Below are 19,939 nucleotides of genomic sequence, written 5' to 3'. Positions count from 1 at the left end.
ATGGCTGGGGAGAAGTGGCTGGGTGGTCACAGCTGGGTTATAGGCACTAGGTAGGCGTGGCCAGGTCCGTGTAGCCTGCTCGACAATGCTCACTGGGCGCAGTTGACTCCGAACAGCAGCGTCAGGATTGAGTAAGTTGCACCGGCTAACTCAAAATGGGGACAATTTGGTGTCGCATAAGTTCCCAAAACTGCTGGCAGCCAAGCGTGCATTCACAAACACACCCCTTTCTATGTATGGAGAGTTTTATCCACAGAGGAAGGAGAAGGCCTTCTTCCCCAAGCCCAGGCATGATTGGCAGTCTGCAAGCTTGGATGTGGATAATAGGCTCCAAATTTGGAGTGTGTGTGTGTGTGTGAGCACAGCATGCCAAAAGAGATGTACTTTTCCCAATGCCAGACATCGTTGGTGTTTCCTGTCCTGTGCCCTCTCCCAGCAAAGCAGGCGGCAGACGACAACATTGCTGCGTGGGGAAGCTCAAGAGTTGAAAATGTGCAGGAAGTGGTTTCCTCCCGGACCAACTTCTGCCTTGACAGATCTCTGGAGAGCAAGAGGAGGCGGCGGGGTAGCAGCACTCCCTGGCCCCGCATGAGGGAAGCTGGCCCTTCCGGAAAGGGAATCCCCATTTCCAATCGTGTAGTAAGGATGCCGGCTTGTTAGGGCAGCCTTCACTCATGCAACCCCCTCCACCATCCCATCCTCCTTTCCAGAGATCTGTCGAGGGAGAAGTTGGGACTGTGAGGAAACTGTTTCCTGCAAACTTTCTCTTCTGCGCTTCCACGTGCAGCTGGGTTGTCCTCCGCTTCTTGGGGGTAGGGCAGGCCAGACTGGGAGGGGAGAATCTGGAGGTCTCCAGTGGAGGAAGGTGAAACCAGGGTGAGCACCAAAGCCTTGTCCCCGCCCGCCCCCATAGGAGCCTCACCGTCCCTCTCAGGCCATGCAGAGGACTCCCAGATGCCAGTGTGGACTGCTGGTACCTCTGGGAAGCATGTCAATCGCCCAGTCTGGCCCAATAGCTCCTGGGGTCTCGGGACTCCTCAGCCGAACCCGGCCCTCCTTCCCCAAAGGGGAAGCGTCTGGCCACGCTCACCTCCTCAAGAGCGCAGCTGCTGTGCTCGCTGTCCTCGGCCAGGTTGCTGATTGTGGGTACGGGAGGACAAAGCGCATGAGTCAAAAGAGGAAGATCCACACCCTCTCCATGGGAGGAGACCTGGCTTTGTAAGTCAAGCATCCTCAGTGATAGGATGGGAGACCACCGGGACAGGACAGGAGGAGAGGGCAAGCGGGTGGCAAGAAGGCAGCAGGGCTGGCAGCCAAGTGCTAAGGCGGGACTTCCCTCAGATCCTTCCTCTCATTTCCACTTTCCTCCATCCTCCTTCCCCCTCTTTCTTTCCCTGCCTCCCTCCTTCTCATTTCCATCTTTCCTTCCCCCCTTCCCTTCCCTCCCTCCCTCTTTCTCATTCCCATCTCCTTCCTTCCCCCTTCCCTCCTTCCTTCTCCTTCCCATCTCCTTCCTTCCCTCCCTCCTCCTCATTCCCATCTCCTTCCTTCCCCCTTTCCTTCCCTCCCTCCTTCTCATTCCCATCTCCTTCCTTCCCTCCCTCCTTCCCTGCCTCCCTCCTTCCTTCTCATTCCCATCTTTCCCTCCCCTTCCCTCCCTCCCCCCATGCCCAGGAAGAGACGACGGGAGGTGGAGTGGGACAAGCAATTGGTGCCAAACTTTCCATTGTTAAGCAGGGATGGGGCACCAATAGGAAATACTGTGTGCTTGTTAGCTAAACATTTAAAGGGAAAGAAAAGAAAATCCCAGCAGGGACAAGAGGCCAAGCTTCAGTCTTAGTTAAGTTTCAAGGAGTTATCCTGCAACACTCCCCACACCCACCCCCAAGGAAAAATCACCTGGAAACAAGGGAGGGGCACTTTCTCGTTTCCTATTTCCATGTCATTCCCCCCCCACCCTCCCAAAGGGAGCTTTCCTTTGGCTTCGTTGCAGCTTCTTGCAGACGAAGCTTTGGGCGCAGCTCCAAGGACAAGGAGTGTCCTCTTGAGGGACCTGAAAGAAAATAAAGGTTTGGGATTGTAGAGTTGTAATTGCAGGAATGTTCCAATCTCGGGTGGCAAACCTCAGATAAAGAATGTTTCGAGCAAATACAACTCAGGCAAACAAAGTCACTAACCTAAAGGAGGATTAGAGAGAGAGGAAGTAAACATATGTTAGACTTTAACTAGAGATAATTAATTGTATGGATTACTGTGCTAAACAGTAACAAAAGTTAAGCGGTAACCAAAGTTAACCAGTGATGGAGGATAACTAAAAATGTGTATAAATGCAAGACTAGACTCCAATAAAGACCATCATGATTCAGTTGTTTATGATCAAACAACTTGACTGCCTCGTCATTACAACATGGGATGGATCCTCAGGGAGAAAAGCTATCAATGGGAGACAAAAAAGACTTGATGGCACTCATTCTGATTGATTCATTGTATTGTTGAAAGGCTGCTTAAAATGCCTTTCTTCTGAGGGCTTGATTTTCCTGCTGGGAGAGCTCCAGTGAAGGACACAGACAACTGCTTGGAAGCTGGTTCTTTTTATTTTTCAGGAAGGTAAGAGATAGCAAGAAGTCTGCGTTCCTGGGGCTAGCTGGCTTTGTATAATAAACCCCTGATTTTTATGCTTTTTTCTCCTTTTGTGTGTGAGTGCTTGTGTTTGTTTTTCTTAATGTTTTAAATCCTGTCAGGGGTTGTCTTCATTTCCGCCAGAGGGTAAACTCCGCGGGGTGGTTTGATTGGATTATCAGTTTCGTCCTAATGTTTTCTTATACTTGTTTTGTGGCAATCTCCTGTCTGCTATGGAATTTATTTCGTGTCTTTTGTCTATTTGTTTTGCTGATTTGGCATGACCTGTTGTTTGTAAGGGATTTCTTTTTCTTGTTTCCCTAGCTTTCTTAATTACTTGGCTTTTATCTAGGGGGCTTCTTTCAATACCTTTTATTAAATCTCTTTTCCTATGCAAGTTTGTTTTATGGCTGGCCTGATGTTCCCTTTGGGCTTTTCCTGCTTGGGTGTCACCACTGTCCTCATGAAGTTCCCTTTCCATAGTATGAAGGAAGGAAGGAAGGAATGAGAACCTTTTCAAACGCCTTAGGTTAAAACGAGCGTGTTATTCCGCCTTATAACACTAGATGGTGCTCTAACGGAGACGCAACACTCGCGCCTAGAAAGCAAGTAACTCTATAGCCGCAGCATAGCTACCTGTTCTAGGGAAAGGGGAGAGACTGAGCTTGAACGAGTTGAAACGATAGAGTATTGGATTGCTAGAGGGGTCGTGGAGGCGAAGGACAGAGAAACTTCCTCTTCCGGGCTCACCCGCGGGAGGCTGATGGCGTCAGCGGAGCCTTTTGTGCTACTTGGAGGGGCCGAAGCGGCTCCTGGGAGGTGAGTGGAGGGCAGGTCGGAGGAGAAGCCGGGAGCAAGTCCGGCCCTTTGGGTTCGTCCACGGCGGGGTGGAAGAAGCGAAGGCACAAGAATGAAAGATATGGGCTGCTGCTGCTGCTGTTGCTGCATATTCTTCCTCTATCTCAAACCCTTTTGCTGCATGATTTTAAAAAGCTGCCTGTGATTTTTCTGCTGGCAGATTTGGGGGATTGAAAGAAATATTTGTATATTGGTCATATTTCTCTTCATTTCCCTCAACCCTTCCATTTTATTGACATGTTGTTTTCCTGGCAAAGCGAGGAGTTTCATGGGCAGAACGGATGCTTAAATGTTGCATGGGATTTGGACACCATCTCATCTGTTAGGATCCCCACCGTTCTCAACAGAGAAAAAAAATATATGAGCCGAATGCACTTCTAGGACATTTTGCACGCTGAAATGCACTTAGATTGTCTACGTAAATAAATGGATAGGTCTGTATCTCTGTGCTGATATGCATGCATATAAGAAGGGATTTACCCAAGCCAAAAAGAGAATCTTATGATTGAGTCGATATTTGAACTTGGATCTTACTACTCTTCTATATGCCAAATAAATCCTAATTAATGCTAGAGGTTAGGGAGAAAGTGGGCCTCCCTCAGTTCCAGATAGTTTTTCCTTTGAGGGTGGGGGGTGCAGGAGAACTCTTCAAAACCTGTCCCTACAACTTAGCACACCTGAAAGACTGAAGTTTGACCTCTTGTCTCCCCTGAGAATTTATTTTTATTTACATAAATTCATAGTCTTCTATGTGCCAAATTAATGATAATTATCTTCATTTAATGACCCCATAATCCCTTGAGGGGTGGAGTCTGAGCAACTGAATGAAACTAGCAGAGTGTTTTAATGGCCGGATGCCCTTCCTGTCGCCAGTGTGGAGTTTTGTTCAGCAGATATATTCTTGGTGTGCCCAGAAAGAGAATATCTGCCTCTACCTAGGATCGAACTCACAGCCTCCTGATTGTGAGGCGAGAGCTCCACCTCTAGGGCACCCTACCACTCCTCAAATGAATGATAATTAAAGTTGGAGGTTAAGTTCGAATGTTGGTGTTTGTTTATTCGTGGTATATGGGGATTTATTTATTTATTGCTGCTTTCACATGTTCTCCAATTCTTTAAACAATAATGAAACTAACCCATTAATATAAATCTTACAGAAAAAGAGGATGCCAAGAAGAGCACTCTGGACAACAGAATGAGAAGCTGCACTAAAATGCAAAACAAACCATCAATCAAAATATTTTCCATTTCCTCCAGAAAATAGAAAAAACACTTTCCTTTCCTCAGCAGAGAGACAAGGGAGAGAATAACAAGGCATTGAGCTGGAAAACAGACTATGTGGAACTCGGAACCATTACATAAAAAGTTAAGTGGGATAATTTCCAAATTCAGAAAAAGTAGGACATTGCTGGAAGTCAGTGGGAAGGAAAAGATCCCTTGGATGGCCAAAAAGGGCAGGCATTAATGAAAGCCATTGAAGAAGGAAAGAGTGACTTGAACCAAACAAACACCAAGTAAGAGAGCAGAAATATTTCTGGCCACCTCAAGAATCCAAGAATATCAGTGTTGGAAAAACACCACAGACTGCCTAATGTGGGGAAAAATAGATTGCAGATCACCATTTATGATTTATGCATGTCAATCCATCCCATGAAAAGCCAGACAAATGTTTGGAGTGCGGCAAAAGCTTTACTGAGAACAGGTCACTCATGATTCATGGAAGGACTCATACTGAAGAGAAATTCTATCAGTGTGCCCCATGTGGCAAAAAAGTTAACATGCAAATCAATCTGGTGAGACACCAGAGGACTCACACAGGAGAGAAACCCTTTAAATGTCCTGACTGTGGGAAAAATTTTAGTCAAAAATCCAACCTGGTGATACATCAGAAAAACCACACAGGAGAGAAACCATATGAATGTCCAGATTGTGGGAAAAAATTCCAGCATAATTCCAAGTTGGTGATACACCAGAGGACACATACGGGAGAGAAACCATATCAGTGTCTGTATTGTGGGAAACATTTCAGTCAGAATTGCAACTTGGTAAAACACCAGAGAACTCATACAGGAGAAAAACCTTATGAGTGTGTGGATTGTGGGAAAAGTTTCAAACAGAATTCCAACCGGCTTGTACACCAGAGAACTCACGCAGGAGAGAAACCCTTTGAATGTCCTGATTGTGGGAAAAGTTTCAGTTATAATTCCAACCTTCTGAAACACCAGAGGACTCACACAGGAGATAAACCATATGAATGTCCAGACTGTGAGAAAGATTTCAGTTGGAACTCCGACTTGGTGAAACACCAGAAGACTCACACAGGAGAAAAGCCATATGAGTGCCTGGATTGTGGGAAAAGTTTCAGTCGGAATTCCCACCTGGTGGAACACCAGAGAATTCACACAGGAGAGAAACCATACGAATGTCCTGATTGTGGGAAAGGTTTCTCTCGCAATTCCTATCTTGTGGTACACCAGAGAAATCATACAGGAGAGAAAATGTACGAGTGTCAAGTGTGTGGGAAAAATTTCAGTTGGAAGTCTGAACTGGTGAAGCACCAGAAGACACACACAGGGGAGAAACCATTTCAGTGTCTGGATTGTGGTAAAAGTTTCAGTTGGAATTCTGCTCTGATGATACACCAGAGGACTCACACAGGAGAAAAACCATATGAGTGTCTCGAATGTGGGAAAAGTTTCATTCGAAATTTCGACCTGGTGATACACCGGAGGATTCACACAGGAGAGAAACTGTATGAGTGTCCGGATTGTGGGAAAAGTTTCAGTCAGAATTCTCACCTGATGTTACACCAGAGGACTCACACGGGAGAGAAACCATATGACTGTATCTATTGTGGGAAAAGTTTCAGTCATAATTCCAACCGGGTGAAACATCAGAGGACTCACACAGGAGAAAAAACATATGAATGTCTTGAGTGTGGGAAAAGTTTCAGTCAGAATTCATACCTGGTGAAGCATCAGAGAATTCACACAGGAGAGAAACCATATGAGTGTCTCGAGTGTGGGAAATGTTTCTATCGGAATTACGACTTGGTGATACACTGGAGGACTCACACAGGAGAAAAACCATATGAGTGTCCAGATTGTGGGAAGGATTTCAGTATTAGGTCTAACCTTATAAATCATGTTAGGTTACACACAGGGGAGAAACCATTCAAATGCCCAGATTGTGAACAGTGTTTCACACGCAATTCCTCTCTTATCGCACACAAGAAATTCCACATGAGGGAAAATTTGATGTGTGTAGAGGAATCTTGAACTTCGTTTCTCTTTTCTTATTGGAAGCCCAGCTGAGAAATTAATAATTTTAATTTCTTGCATGATTCTTTTTAGTCAAACGTGTCTTAGTATCAGACATGAGGAGGGAAATCTGAACTTCCTTTCTCTGGCCCGGGGCAGCGGTTCCCTTTCATGGAGTTGAAGGGAACTGCTGTGCTGGGCCAGAGAAAGCGAGCTTGGACCTTTATTAGGTGTGTTTGTCATCTTGAGTTATTTCTTCATATCATAAAGGGGCATATAAATATGAATGCATGTATGTTTATTACGAAAATCTATATGGCAGAGCAACTCATGGTAACTCAACAGTTTACAGCTATACAATCGTAATACAGAAACCAATAAACCCCATATATTGTAAATTGCAAAGCATTTAACATTTACTTGCCCTGCAAATATAAGGCACATCTAGCAAAGGTGATGGCATTTTTATGGTTGTGATGTCCCAGAAAGGTGTTTTTTGTTATTGTTCAATTTAGAAGTCAGCCAGGCCTCCTAGCCTTACTAACTGCGTTCAGGCCTGGTGGCATTCTTGCCCAAAACTTATCTTTCTCCTTCAAGGAGTTAAACTGGAGAAGTTAATTTCCAGGTCTATTCTGATTTAAATCTGGTATTATCCCCTCCACCAGTGCCCCATTAGAAAACACTGTTTAGTTCAGAGGTCGCCGACCTTTTGGACCTCAGGGACCACCAAACTCATAATTTTAAATCCCAGGGACCGCTAACTGGTTCTGTGGGTGTGGCCTAATTTGTGGGTGTGGCATGGTAGTCATGTGACTGACTGGGCATGGCTTGTATGTAAATATAAATATTTATATAAATATTGAATTTTTTATTAAAAAAAGAGCAGCTTTTACCCAGAATCAGGCAAAGCAGGCAGGCAGGTTGAGTTGCTCGCAGTATCACAGATTCATTCAGAAATCTTATCTATGTGCCATCCATATTGCCGTGAGTCTGCACCGAATAATAGAACCTTCAGTCCTAAGGGAGGTTCGGCTGTGCTTAAAAGCAGAGCCAAAGATCTAAAGACAAGCTAGAAAGCAAGAAATCCAACCATTTCCTGCTTCCTACCTAATCTAAATCTCCCGGCACAGCAGAACAGATGATGGTGGGAAAAAGGAAAAATAGCAATTTATCAGGCAAGTTTGCCGGGTAAGCAGTGAGTGGGCAGGGAGGGTTCCTGCAGTGCAGCCTTGTGTTTCTGCGCAGCCTGGATTAATTGCTTTGGGGTGGGGGGTGCTCTGGGGGTAAGATTTCTTTGCAGCCCCCCCCCCCAAATTTTCTCACGGTCCACCAGTGGGCCACAGGTTTAATTGTCCCTTGTGTTGTCCTAACACGAAGGGCGGGGAGAGATGCGTGAAGGGCCCTGCAATCCACCAGGGGATGCTGTTCCATCAAGCATGTCTATTGCAATGGTCTTTGGGTGCCAGCTTAACAAGAAAGAGGGACCCACAAAAAATGGAAAAGCAAAGGTTTTTATTTTATTACAGGGCTGGAAATCCTCAGGGATCTGATTGGCTGCCAAGGATTTTCCGACTTGTAATAAAATGAAAACCTTTGCTTTTCCATTGTTCTTGTAAAGCAGGTTTCAAATTGTTACAAGCCAGGATGGTTCTCTTACTTACAGTTAGGCCGCTGTCATACAAGGAGTAAATGCCCTCACACAGAACCTATTCATCGTACCTGATAAAGAATTGCACCCATCTTGCAATTGTGACTTGTTTTTTCAACAAAACGACATACGGCACACAGCGACATCCCTTACAAATATGGGGCAACTGATCCAGTTGCATTTATTGGTTCTTTTTGGCAACCTCCACCAGGATTTCCAAAATGCCCATCCAGTGATCTCAGAAACTGAGCGAGAACCTTCACGTGCCACAACTTCTTTGTAATAGGTTAACGCGACAGTATTTTACATCCCCGCAAACTAGTTTGCTTGACTTGAAAAAAACCAGCATTTTCCAACCTTGGCAGCTTGAAGACTTCAATTCCCAGAATTCCCCCCTAGCATTACTACCTGGGGAATTCTGTACATCTGTTTTCAAGGTTGAGAAACACTGTCTAGACCAGGGGTTCTCCAACTTGGCAACTTTAAGTCTGCCAGGCTTAGTTGCCAAGGTTGGAGACCCCTGATTTAGACTACAGACTCCGGGGACCCGCTTTTTGTTATTTTTCCTGTTTAATCCTGCCTGATTCTCCGAAACAAGTCCCTGCAGATTTCTTTGCAAAGGTTTGTAGAAGTGATTTGCCATTCCCTACTTCCTGGGGCTGAGAGAAAGTGATTGGCACCCTAAGTTTATCTACAGTCACTTGGAACTGGCTACTCTTTGATGGAGCACCATAACCACAAACGTCGCCATTGCTCTTTGCAACACCAAATCCCCCAGAGCTGCTACCACTCGGGCCCTTTATCACGTCGTTGAATCCCAATCGATGCAACAGTGAAGATTAGGCTGCGGAAAGGATCAAGGCTGAGGCAATCACAGGTGTCAGCAACCTGTGGCTCTGGAGCCGTATGCGGCTCTTTGGGCCCTCTGTTGGATGAGCTGTGGCTCTCTGTTGGGTGATCCCATCACTGGCTGACCCTGCCCCTCGGCCTCCCCTCCCAATCACCCCCCACACTCCTAGTCTGAGAAGGTAAAACAAAAAACAAATGAGAGGGAGGGAGGGAAGGAGAAAGAGACAGACCCATTTCCCACAGAAACCATGAGAGCCACAAAACCTGGGTAGGCGTGGAGGTGGGGGAGGTCATGTGAGTGGGTGGGAGTGACGTTGAGTTGGCCACAGCCACCAAGGTTTTGTGGCTTCCAGTGTTTTGTTTGGTGTTTTGTTTTCTGTGGGAAACAGGTCCAAGTGGCTCTCTGAGTGTTTTAAGGTTGCAGACCCCTAACCTAGTAGATCCAGGTGCCTCTTTCAGAAGCCATATTCGGATCACAGGAATCGGGGCAAGTCGAGATCCCTGATCCAGGCCAAATGATAGGATTGTGGCTTATTTGTTGGTTTGTTTGATTTTGTTGTGTTTGCAAAAACAAGAATCCTGTTTTGGAACTGCAGCTGGAAAGCAAAGGTGACCTGCGCTGCATGAGTGAGTGGAACAAGAGACGAGACCGCAAGGCTGGCTGCCTTCCTTCCTTCCTTCCTTCTCCTTTTCTTTTCTTTTCTTCTTTCTTTTTTTCTTTCCTTTTTTCCCTCCCTCTCTTTGTCTTCTTTCTTTTTATTTTTCACGCAATCTCAGGAACGCCGGCTACTACCATTTTTCGCACAATCGGGGCTCCCGCTTACTCTGACTTGCCCGCGTGGCACCACGCTCCTCCCTTCCAGATAGCACAGCCTCGCCGCAGATCTGCATCTTCCTGGAGTCGGTCTGGAGACTGCTCTAGGGAGTATAGCTCTATGGCTTTAACTTTTGTGCTTCGCCATGGCAATCTGGTTCTCAAGAATGAAATTGCCTCGTTACAGAATAAGAGTTGGACGGGGGCTTGTAGGTCATCTAGTCCAACCCCCTACCCAAGGAGAAGACCCGACACAATTTCTGACAGATGGCAGTCCAATCTCTTCTTGAAAGCTTCCAGTGATGAAGTTCCTACAACTTCTGAAGGGAAAGCTGTTCTATTGGTTGATTGTTCTGTCAGAAAGTTTCTCCTTATTTCCAGGTTGAATCTCTCCTTGTTCAGTTTCCATCCATTGTTCCTTGTCTGGCCTTCAGGTACCTTGGAAAATAGCTTGAGCCTTTCCTCTCTGTGGCAGCCCCTCAAATATTGGAAGACTGCTATCTTGTCTCCCCTGATCCTTCTTTTCATTAGACTAGCCACATAATCTTGCCTCATATGTTTTCGTCTCCAGTCCCCTCATCATCCTGGTTGCTCTTCTCTGCATTCTTTTTCTAGAGTCTCAGCTTCTTTTTTATGGCATGGTGACCAAAACTGGAGGCAGCACTCTAGGTGTGGTCTTACGAAGGCTTTATAGCGTGGTATTAGTACCTCATGTAATCTTGAGTCAATCCTTCCGTAATGCAATTTAGGATTGCATTGGCTTTTTTGCCTCCTGCCCCACATTGCTGTATGTGGTAGCAGGCAAAACCTCAAGTTCAGGAGTTTTGTAATAGGTTGTGAGAAATCTACAGTCCTCCCTTATTATTGCCCTCTACTAGCCAACATTCAGAGATTCCCAGCTGCTGAAGGCTCGGAACTTGTCAAATGTATTTTTGATTCTTCATTGCAAAGTTAAGTCCACCTTGTCTCAAAAGTGCTTTCTCAAAAGGCACCTGGACTTTATTTTTCCTTGAAAATGTTCTGCTTCTTATCCAAGAACCTTGTTCAGTTCAGTACTACAGAACTGAAGCTTTTAGATGAGAAGAGAAACATCTTCAAAGAAAAACAAAGTCCAATTGCCTCTTGAAAAAGCACCTTTGGGACAACCATGACCTGGATGACTGAGAATCTCCACAGACCAGGGGTCTCCACAACCTTGGCAACTCTAAGACTTGTGGACTTCAACTCCCAGAGTTCCTCAGCCAGCTCTGGGAATTGAAGCCCACAAGTCTTAAAGTTGCCAAGGTTGGAGACCCCTGCCATAGACAGTAAGTCCACCTTGTTTTCTTGGCAATAAAAATGGAAGAGAAGCTGCGCTGAGCAATGGTGGCGCGGTGGTTAGAATGCGGTACTGCAGGCTACTTCTCCTGACTGCCGGCTGCCAGTAGTTTGACAGGTTCAAGTCTCACCAGCCAGTCTCACCAGGTTGACTCAGCCTTCCATCCTTCTGAGGTCAGTAAAATGAGGATCCAGACTGTTGGGGGCAATTTGCTGACTCTATAAACGGCTTAGAGAGGGCTACAAAGCACTGTGCAGTGTTATATAAGTCTAAGTTCTATTGCTGTCCATAATGCCTCTTCTAAAAGGTTTCTTGGTGGTCTCCCATCCCAGTACTAAGCGATATCACTATGGTTAGCTTCCTAACCCAGCCAAAATCAGCCTGAACTTTCCTCTGTGGAGAATTTGCAAATTGAGGGATTCAGAGGAGACCTGGAGGGTTGTGCAAGGAAGAAAATGAATGGAACCGAAGAGGAAGAGAACAAAAGTGTGCATTTCACAATCAGCAGTGACAATTTTATTTCTATACATTCTTTTTTTCCTGCAAATAAGTGCAAAAATATTTTCCCAGCACTACATCGTGGTTCTGGGTCTGTGTCCAACATTTCTAGACATTTAGCAAGTTTTGCTCTTAAAACAAGCCCTTAAGTTTCATTTTAGAAACTTTTCAGTTTATTAGAATTTTTTTTTTCCCATGGAAAACAAGGCTGTCCATAAATAGCAAAAAAAAAAAAAAAACACAACATGGCAGGCACAACAGTGCAGTCCATGTCCTGCCTGTTTTGTAGGTGCATCTCCTATTTGTTAAGACCAGTCCTGATCACAACAAGGATCTTGCGGGGGAAGGAATCGTGTAATCAGGAAGAATCGAAGTCTGACAAAAGTCCGGTCTTAGGTCACCTCTCATTTTACCTCCAAAGCAAGGCTGTCTGAGGAATTCTGGGAACTGAAGTCCACACATCTTCAACTTGCCAAGGTTGGAACCACCGAAACTAGTTTATTGATTTAAATTGTTTTCATTTTAATTCTTATCTTGTCGACCAGTTATTGTTTTTTTAGAAGAGTAGCCATACAAATTGTGTAAACATAAAAGTATCACCAAAGAAAATTACATTTGTGTGTTGTTTGTATGCCACTTGACTCTCAGTGGCTCTGGAGGGTATTTTAACCACAGGATTAATTTACAATCACAGGAGCGAAAATCAAGCAGGTCTCAATAAAACTGTGAGGGTGAGGAATGAGTGTGGGCCTATGAGGACAATTCTAGAAAAAAAAAAAATTCCCCCTTTGGCCTTCCAAATATTTCCTACTGAATAGGTTTTGCTGTGTTAGATTGCAGCTCCTCTCTCAATATTGCAGCTCCTATAAATGTACCCAAATATATTCACAAGGCATTCCACTGCACAGACCAACATCCTTTATGGAGATCAACCAACCTCCGATCTATTTTATTTATTCATTGATTGGTATCCCATCTTTCCTATGTTTACAAATAATTCAAGGCGGCAAATATATCCAATATCCCTTCCTCCTCCTATTTTCCCCACAATAACAACAACCCTGTGAGGTGAATTACACTGAGAGAGAGTGAGTGACTGGTCCAAGGTGATCCAGCTGGCTAAGAGGGCACTAGAATTCACAATCTCCCGTACCAAGATTTGTGAGAAGGGTCATTTTTAACCTGCCTGCTATGCTAGAGGTTGAACAAAGTACTTCCGTGTGAAACAAGCGCCTCTTTACAACACTTTAATGTGTCAATATTTTTAAAAGCCATCATCCTTGTTCCTTGGGCTTCCTCTCCGTTGTCTGATGTTTCACTCCAATGCTAGTATCATTTTCACTATCTCTGAGACTGCATGGTGGACCTGAATACCAATCCTGTCCTCCAGGACGTCCCTGTTGAGTGGATTTTCCTATGTGTTATGAAGCATGAAAGAATTACAGAATATTTTCTCTCACACAGAGCACCTTTATGATTTCTCTCAGGGGGATGAATCCGCTGGCGGGCCACCATTTTCTAATGGACGTTTTCTCACCACGGAGGAACTTTATGGGACTTATTGAGCGTATGTGTGCACTACAATATGCTTCCTGAGATGCGAACTAGAAAGAAAGTTTTTTTTTCAGGTTGAGGACACCCCTGTGGTCCCTCCTGGCTGGGCTCTTGTGTAGATCCCGAGCTGTGACTGAAGATTTGCATTCTGTCTAAGCACTGATACGATGTCTATACACATCGTATTTCACCAGCCATCCTCTCTCGTTGAAGCTTTTGCTAAGGTCTAAATACTTGAGTCTCTTGCCCTTTTGTGTGTTTAAAAGATGGCAGCTGATTTGGAAGCTTGGGAGCATTCATACGGCTTCTCTCCTTTGCTCGTGTTTGATGAGGGCATCGCACCCAATTTTTGGCTGAAGTTGAGAGCATTTAGGTGGCTTTTTTTTTCCCTCCTCAGGGACTTGACCAGAACGCCATTTCCCCCAAAACCTTTTCCCATGTTCAGTGCATCTGTACAGCTTCTCTCACGTGCGGAACTTCTCATGTTTAATCAGAGTTGATTTTGTGTTGAAATTTTCCCTGCGGTTTGAAGGTTTATGCGGCTTCCTTCCAGCTTGAATGGTCTTCAGGAGGTTTGCTTTCAAACCAAAACATTTTTCGAGCTCTGAGCAAACATGATTTTATTTTTCCTTGTTGATGGTTTTCCTGTGGAATAAATGGGGTTTGCTGTTAATGTTCTGAAAGAGTATATATTTACGCAGTTATCCTTTACTTGCCCATTTGAACAGTGATGGTTGCACACCATCTCTGGCGCCTCTTAATTCCAGACTTTGTGCCTCGCTGAAAATTGGCTTCATTTAAACTTTGATCGGCATCTTCAGGCAGGAACGTTTCGCTGGCTTTCTTGGCTGTGTGCCTTTGTGTTCCTGGTGGATCTATCGGCTTTCCTTAATCCTGGAACCCCAGAGAAATGATCGTTTTGACTCCTTTTAATGGAATCTTCCAAAATCTATTTCTTCAGATCTTCCCACCTGGAAGATCTTCTTCTTATGAGTTGTCCCATATCCATCACATTCTGAGAGAAACAGAAAAGTATTTAGGTCACATTGTCCCCCAAACAATGAATTTCATTTCAAAAAGTGTCTGGTATAAATTCCGGTGTTGATAGGTCTCCTTAAGCACCTACGGTTCTCTCTTCCAATTGACCTTGTCTCTAAGAGACCAGCTTGTCTTCTCCCTCCTCTTTGACTTAGGGAATCCCTATTTCAAACAGAATAAAAGAGTTGGGACCTTGGAGATCTTCTAGTCCAGGGGTCGCCAACCTTTTGAACCTCAGGAACCACCAAACTCATAATTTTAAATCCCGTGGACCAGAGACCCTGGGAAAATCCCCCCGAAAAGTCTGCAGGAAAATTCCCCACCCACTTTTCCTACATTCTTTATTTGGGATCGCAGGATACTGTCTCCAGCTCCATTCTCGGGGGAGGGGAAAGAGAAAGAGAGACTTTTGGCTTCATGCAAGGAAAGCAGTAGAAGCAGCAGAAGTCTTTCTTTCTCTCCCCCAAACTCCGCCAGAAATGAGTCTTTGCCGGCGCAGCCTCTTGGGACAGGATGCCTTGCAGGATCCCAAAGACTCATTTCTGGAGGAGTTTCGGGGAGAGAAAGAAAGACTTTGGCTGTTTTCCTTGCATGCAACCAAAAGCAGAAGAAGAAAGAAGTGGAAAGAAGCAGCCCGGTGGCCAGGCCACGCGAGTGGGACAAGTTTCCACCCTCCACCCTTTCCCACTCTACTCACTACCTCGTGTTATTCGCAATGCAAGCGACGCAAGCCTTGTGTTCCCGTGGGCAGCGCAGCTTTGTGTTCCCACGCAGCCTGGATTAATTCCTTTGGGGGTGACATTTCTCTGCGGACCACCAAAATTTTCTCGCGGACCACCAGTGGTCCTGGGCCCACTGGTTGGCGACCGTTATTCTAGTTCAACCCTCTGCTCAAGCCCTACAATCATTTCAGACAAGTGGCTGTCCATTCTCTCAAGCATCCTCGTTTGATGGTTTTCCAGCATCTATGTCAAGACCTCAGCTTGGGAGACCTCCTCATCAATAAGATTCTTTTTGAAGGTAATAGTGTTCATATATCAGTAAGCAGCCACTGATTTATTTTTTTAAAAAATATTTTAATGAAACACATCTAATGGGCTCATTTACCAACATTTTAAATACTGCTGGTCACCGGTGTTAGGAATATAAGTCACCTAACAGGTATTTGGGTTAGAAATATATAAACCAGGATAAACATTTTAGTACTATATCTTTAAGGGAATGCAAGAGCATGCAATTGGGTGTGGTTTCTCAAACAGTCATAAAATGGAGCCAGAAACCTGGGTTGTTTTAGTCTTAGTCTCAGAAGAGAGTGTGTCTGAGTGAGTATCTCCGTTTCCTTCTGTTGGAAAGTATTGCCGTTGCTCCATTTCTTCTAACTGACTGATATTACTGGATTTAATGTAAGTCTGATACAGAACTGTTTTTGACACTGGAATTTGATATTTGGATTATCCCTGGATTGAAAACTGACTGATTTAACTTGTGAATGACTTTGGATTGCTTGTTTGGACTTTGCTTAACGTTTCTGGAAGTAAAAACCTACATTTACCGTACAGTGTATCTGTGTGCTCTGTGTGCCTTATTCCAACACTACTCTCAAATACGTCTCCCTGTATGCGCTCATTCTCCTAACGGGGAATTACCTCAACAACCGGGCCCACGCAATAATCTAAGCCAGTGGTTCTCAACCTTTTCTTCACCACGCCTCCGCCCCCGCTTTAAATGTCTTTTGCAGCCACGGACTGTGGGGCACGGTGAAGAAATGGTTGAGAACTACTGACTTAGAATACTGCATGGACCAGGTGACCAATGGTATTTAGAATGCTTAAAGTAACGTTTATTTGTGCCTTTGCAGACCCGCTGTGATGACCACAGTTTGGAAACGCACTGCTCTAAGCCAATCAAACCACCTTACAACAACGTTCAGCTTCCCTAGATGGCCACACTTCAGCTCCCAGAATCCTTCGTTCTTGATCTGTGAAATATGATAGCAATGGGCCAGAAAGGGGGAAGGCTCCCCTTTCTTATGCCCAGGCAGAAACTAGATAGGTGTGCTGGCAATGGCTGAATGTGGATTCCCACCCAGAGCCAGGATTTGGTGGGCCATAAGATCAGTGGTGGGATTCTTTTTTTTTTTTTAACTACCGGTTCTGTGGGCATGGCTTGGTGAGCGTGACAGGGGAAGGATACTGTAAAATCTTCATTCCCTCCCCACTCCTGGAAGAAGGTTACTGCAAAATCCCCATTCCCTCCACACCCCACTAACCTGCTTTCCAGCTCTGTTCTCCTGCGCAGGGCAACCAAAGAAGACCCAGCCAATCAGCTGGGACTCAATGGGAGGCAGAGAATAGATGGGGGCGGGGCCAGTCAGAGGTGAGATTTGCTGGTTCTCCGAACTACTCAAAATGTCCGCTACCAGTTCTCCAGAACTGGTCAGAACCTGCTGAATTCCACCTCTGCCTAAGAGGAGAAGTATTGCATAACCAAGTTGTTCTACAAGATGTTGGCGCTTCCCAGAGTTTTCAAAAACAGAGCAGAAAACCAGCTTGGGTCAAAGCACTCCATATTTGCAATGACTGACGGTCTACCACAGGGGTGTCAAACTTGTGGTCACGCCCACCCACCCCTGTTTAAGTGAAGGGGGGAAAAAACCTTGCGAAACATCACAGGATGACGTGATGGCGCATGTTTGACACTCCTGGTCTCCATCCTTACCTAGTGAGTTGGCCTCCTCTTCATTCTCTTGCTTTATCTCCAGGGAATGCTTCACCTTCACAATCTCCAAGGCCTCTTCCTCCCATTTGGGAGATATTAGTATCGTATAATGCTGGGATTGGGATGCCTGAAAACAAAAGGAGGGAAAGTTGATTCAATTCAAAGGAGTCCTGCACCGGGCTTCCTCTCCAGTCCCTCCAAGATGAGTAAGATTCAAGCCCTACTGGAAGAGATGGGATCCAACTTTGAGATCAACCAACCAACTAACCAACCAACCAACCAATCAGAATAGAGCTAGAAGGTCTTCTAGTCCAACCCCTGTACCATTCCAGACAAGTGGCTGTCTAGTCCAGGGGTGTCCAACCTTGGCAACTTTAAGACTTGTGGACTTCAACTCCCAGAATTCCTCAGCCAGCATGGCTGCCTCAAGAATTCTGGGAGTTGAAGTCCACAAGTCTTAAAGTTGCCAAGGTTGGACACCCCTGGTCTAGTCTCTTCTTACTGCACAAAATTCCTTTTCTAGACCATTTCTGAAGTTTGAATCCCCAAATCAAATCATGTGCTCAGAATTGGAACAGGTGCAACTTGCATGCCCTTAATGAAGGTATTTCTTTTTCCTCCACACCTAATACTTTGAAGGAATGGAAACAGCGTCTGGGAGCTCCGTCCAGATGTTTGGCAGCTCCAAGATTCTTTGGGGCCACAATTTTGAAATGAGAGGAGGATGAACTGGGCCCACCCCAAAATTGGCTTGCAACTCTGAAGCGCAGCAACCAAAAGACTCTTCCCTACTTTGTCAGAAATGTTGGTTAGGAAATCAGACTGTGTGCATTTTCAACCAGGATAAAAACATCAAAACTGAAACGTTTCCTCGCTCTAAGAGTCCCAAGGAGCAATTCTTTTTCTGGTTTGCTGATTACACCCCACTCTTGCTTTTGTTCCAAGATCAGGCCTTTTGAAAAGGCCGCTGGATGAAAATCTCAGTAGTCTAGGTCTGATTGCGATTGCCCTGACGACTTGACTTCAGCCTTCCATAACTCAATTTCTGTTCTCCTTTCCTAAGTGGACGCTGTTAAACAATATGAAAAAGCTCTTTAATTCTAACCTATTTTTGTCATTAAAACGCTGTAATAATGTTTAACTCTGGTTCACTGTCAAAACTGTTTGAACGTCCATTTTAAAACTTTAGAACATTTTTTTAAAAGCTTTTGTTTAAGACTTTAGGCGGACTTGTTTTTAAGAAGTAGCCTAAATTGGAAACCACAAAATGAAAGGCCAAGCACTATGAGGAAAATCAGATGTACAGGTTTGTCTTCGGATTTCAAAAACTCGTTCGGCAATCGTTCCATGAAACGATGGCACTGAATGAGGAGGACTTACGTCTTTACTCTGAAATCCCCGTGGTAATTTGACCAGAATCCTGATTCTCGGCTCCCGATTATGACATCACAGTTGAGCCACGTCACATGACCACCTTTGCCTACCTTCCCTGCAGGCTTCCCCAAAGCAAAGTCACTAAATTGCTCCTGCCAGTTATGGTCTCAAGGAGCCATACTACCACATACAAGATCATAGGATGTTGTAGTCCAACTGGTCCCCTTTCCACCTTGGCAGCGCGAGGGGGGGAGGGGATGTGAGTGGCAGGCGCACGTGTGTGAGCAAAGCTCCACTGGTACGAACAGTGGGCACTTGCATTCATGGGGGAAGCTCCATTTGCACAAGTGGAGGGCGCCTGTGTTCACACGTGCGAAGCTCCATTAGCGCAAATAGAGCTACATGCATGAACGCAAGTTCCTTCCACTCGCCCACGCCCTCCAACTTGTACGAGGGGTGCTTCGTGCACGAACACAAGGGCCCACCACTCGTGAGTGCAGCTTCGCGCATGCTTTCCCATCGCTCACGCGGCCCAGTTTCAAGCAGACTGTGGCCCGGTAGCGAGCCGTATCCCAGAGGCTGGGGAACCCCTATTGTAGCCTGGCTCCCCACAACTAAGTACAGCTTTCAAAGGCTCAGGCTTGCAGCTCTGACAATCTATCCCATGAGGTCTGCTAACACATGAGTTACTCTCTTAAAGTCCAGTGTGACCTCCCAGTTACAACGGCAAGGAAGTCGGTTGGGTCTGCAGTTGCTAAGACACGCAGGTATGACACATCGTATTTCACAGCCACGTCATTGGACAATGGAAACTCCCGCCCCACCTGTGTTCTATTTTGAGGATTCCTTGTATTATATAAGTTCCAAAATTAGGGAATGATTATCTTGCCTTACCAACATTAAAAAAAAAAAAACACACAGTGCAGGTACTCATTTAGAAACTGCAAACAGGACTACAAACTCAGTCATTCATATAAGCAGACGTTAATTGAAACCCACAATTGGGACTATGATCTAATGCAGGGGTGGGCAAACTACGGCCCGCGGGCCACATCCGGCCCGTTGGGTCTTTTTAATCCGGCCCGCTGAAGATTGGTACAGAATTAAGGTTTGATGTGAATGAATGATTGCATTCATTTGATTTTGACTTGTAATGACAGGCATTTTGACACCAGGTGGCGCATTAGGCGCAGTGACTTGATTTTGCGGAGATTTTGGAGTTTTTTTTAATATGTATCGTATCTTGTGCTGACCTGGCCCATCTGTCCAATTTTAAAAGTCAATGAGGCCCCCGAACCAAAAAGTTTGCCCACCCCTGATTCTAATGGGTAGTTCTCCTTTAGTGACTACCTTGTTCAGTAGCCATTTGCAGTTACTGCAGTGAAGAAAAA

At 45.3% G+C, this 19,939-nt stretch overlaps 1 protein-coding gene across 10 annotated transcripts in view; it reads left to right on the top strand.

The window, feature by feature from the left end:
- LOC113450758 (uncharacterized) overlaps positions 1-7,142 on the top strand; it is a 107,295-nt gene extending 100,153 nt beyond the window's left edge. For 4 of the 10 annotated variants that reach the window (XM_087928185.1, XM_087928189.1, XM_087928187.1 and 1 more), the window contains exon 2: positions 4,641-7,142. In XM_087928185.1, coding sequence (XP_087784311.1) covers positions 5,109-6,755 — 1,647 coding nt within the window. In that variant the 5' untranslated portion in view covers positions 4,641-5,108 and the 3' untranslated portion in view covers positions 6,756-7,142. Of the gene's footprint in view, positions 1-3,348; positions 3,443-4,634 lie in introns of those variants that run through there. The other 6 variants (XM_087928183.1, XM_087928181.1, XM_087928182.1 and 3 more) reach the window with 3 other exon arrangements.
- The last annotated feature ends 12,797 nt before the right edge of the window (positions 7,143-19,939 follow it).

This window comes from Pseudonaja textilis, chromosome 2, assembly GCF_049901715.1.
Source record: "Pseudonaja textilis isolate UNSWEBS1 chromosome 2, rPseTex1.2, whole genome shotgun sequence".
Lineage (NCBI taxonomy): Eukaryota > Metazoa > Chordata > Lepidosauria > Squamata > Elapidae > Pseudonaja > Pseudonaja textilis.
This window is presented reverse-complemented; position numbering and strand designations above follow the sequence as displayed.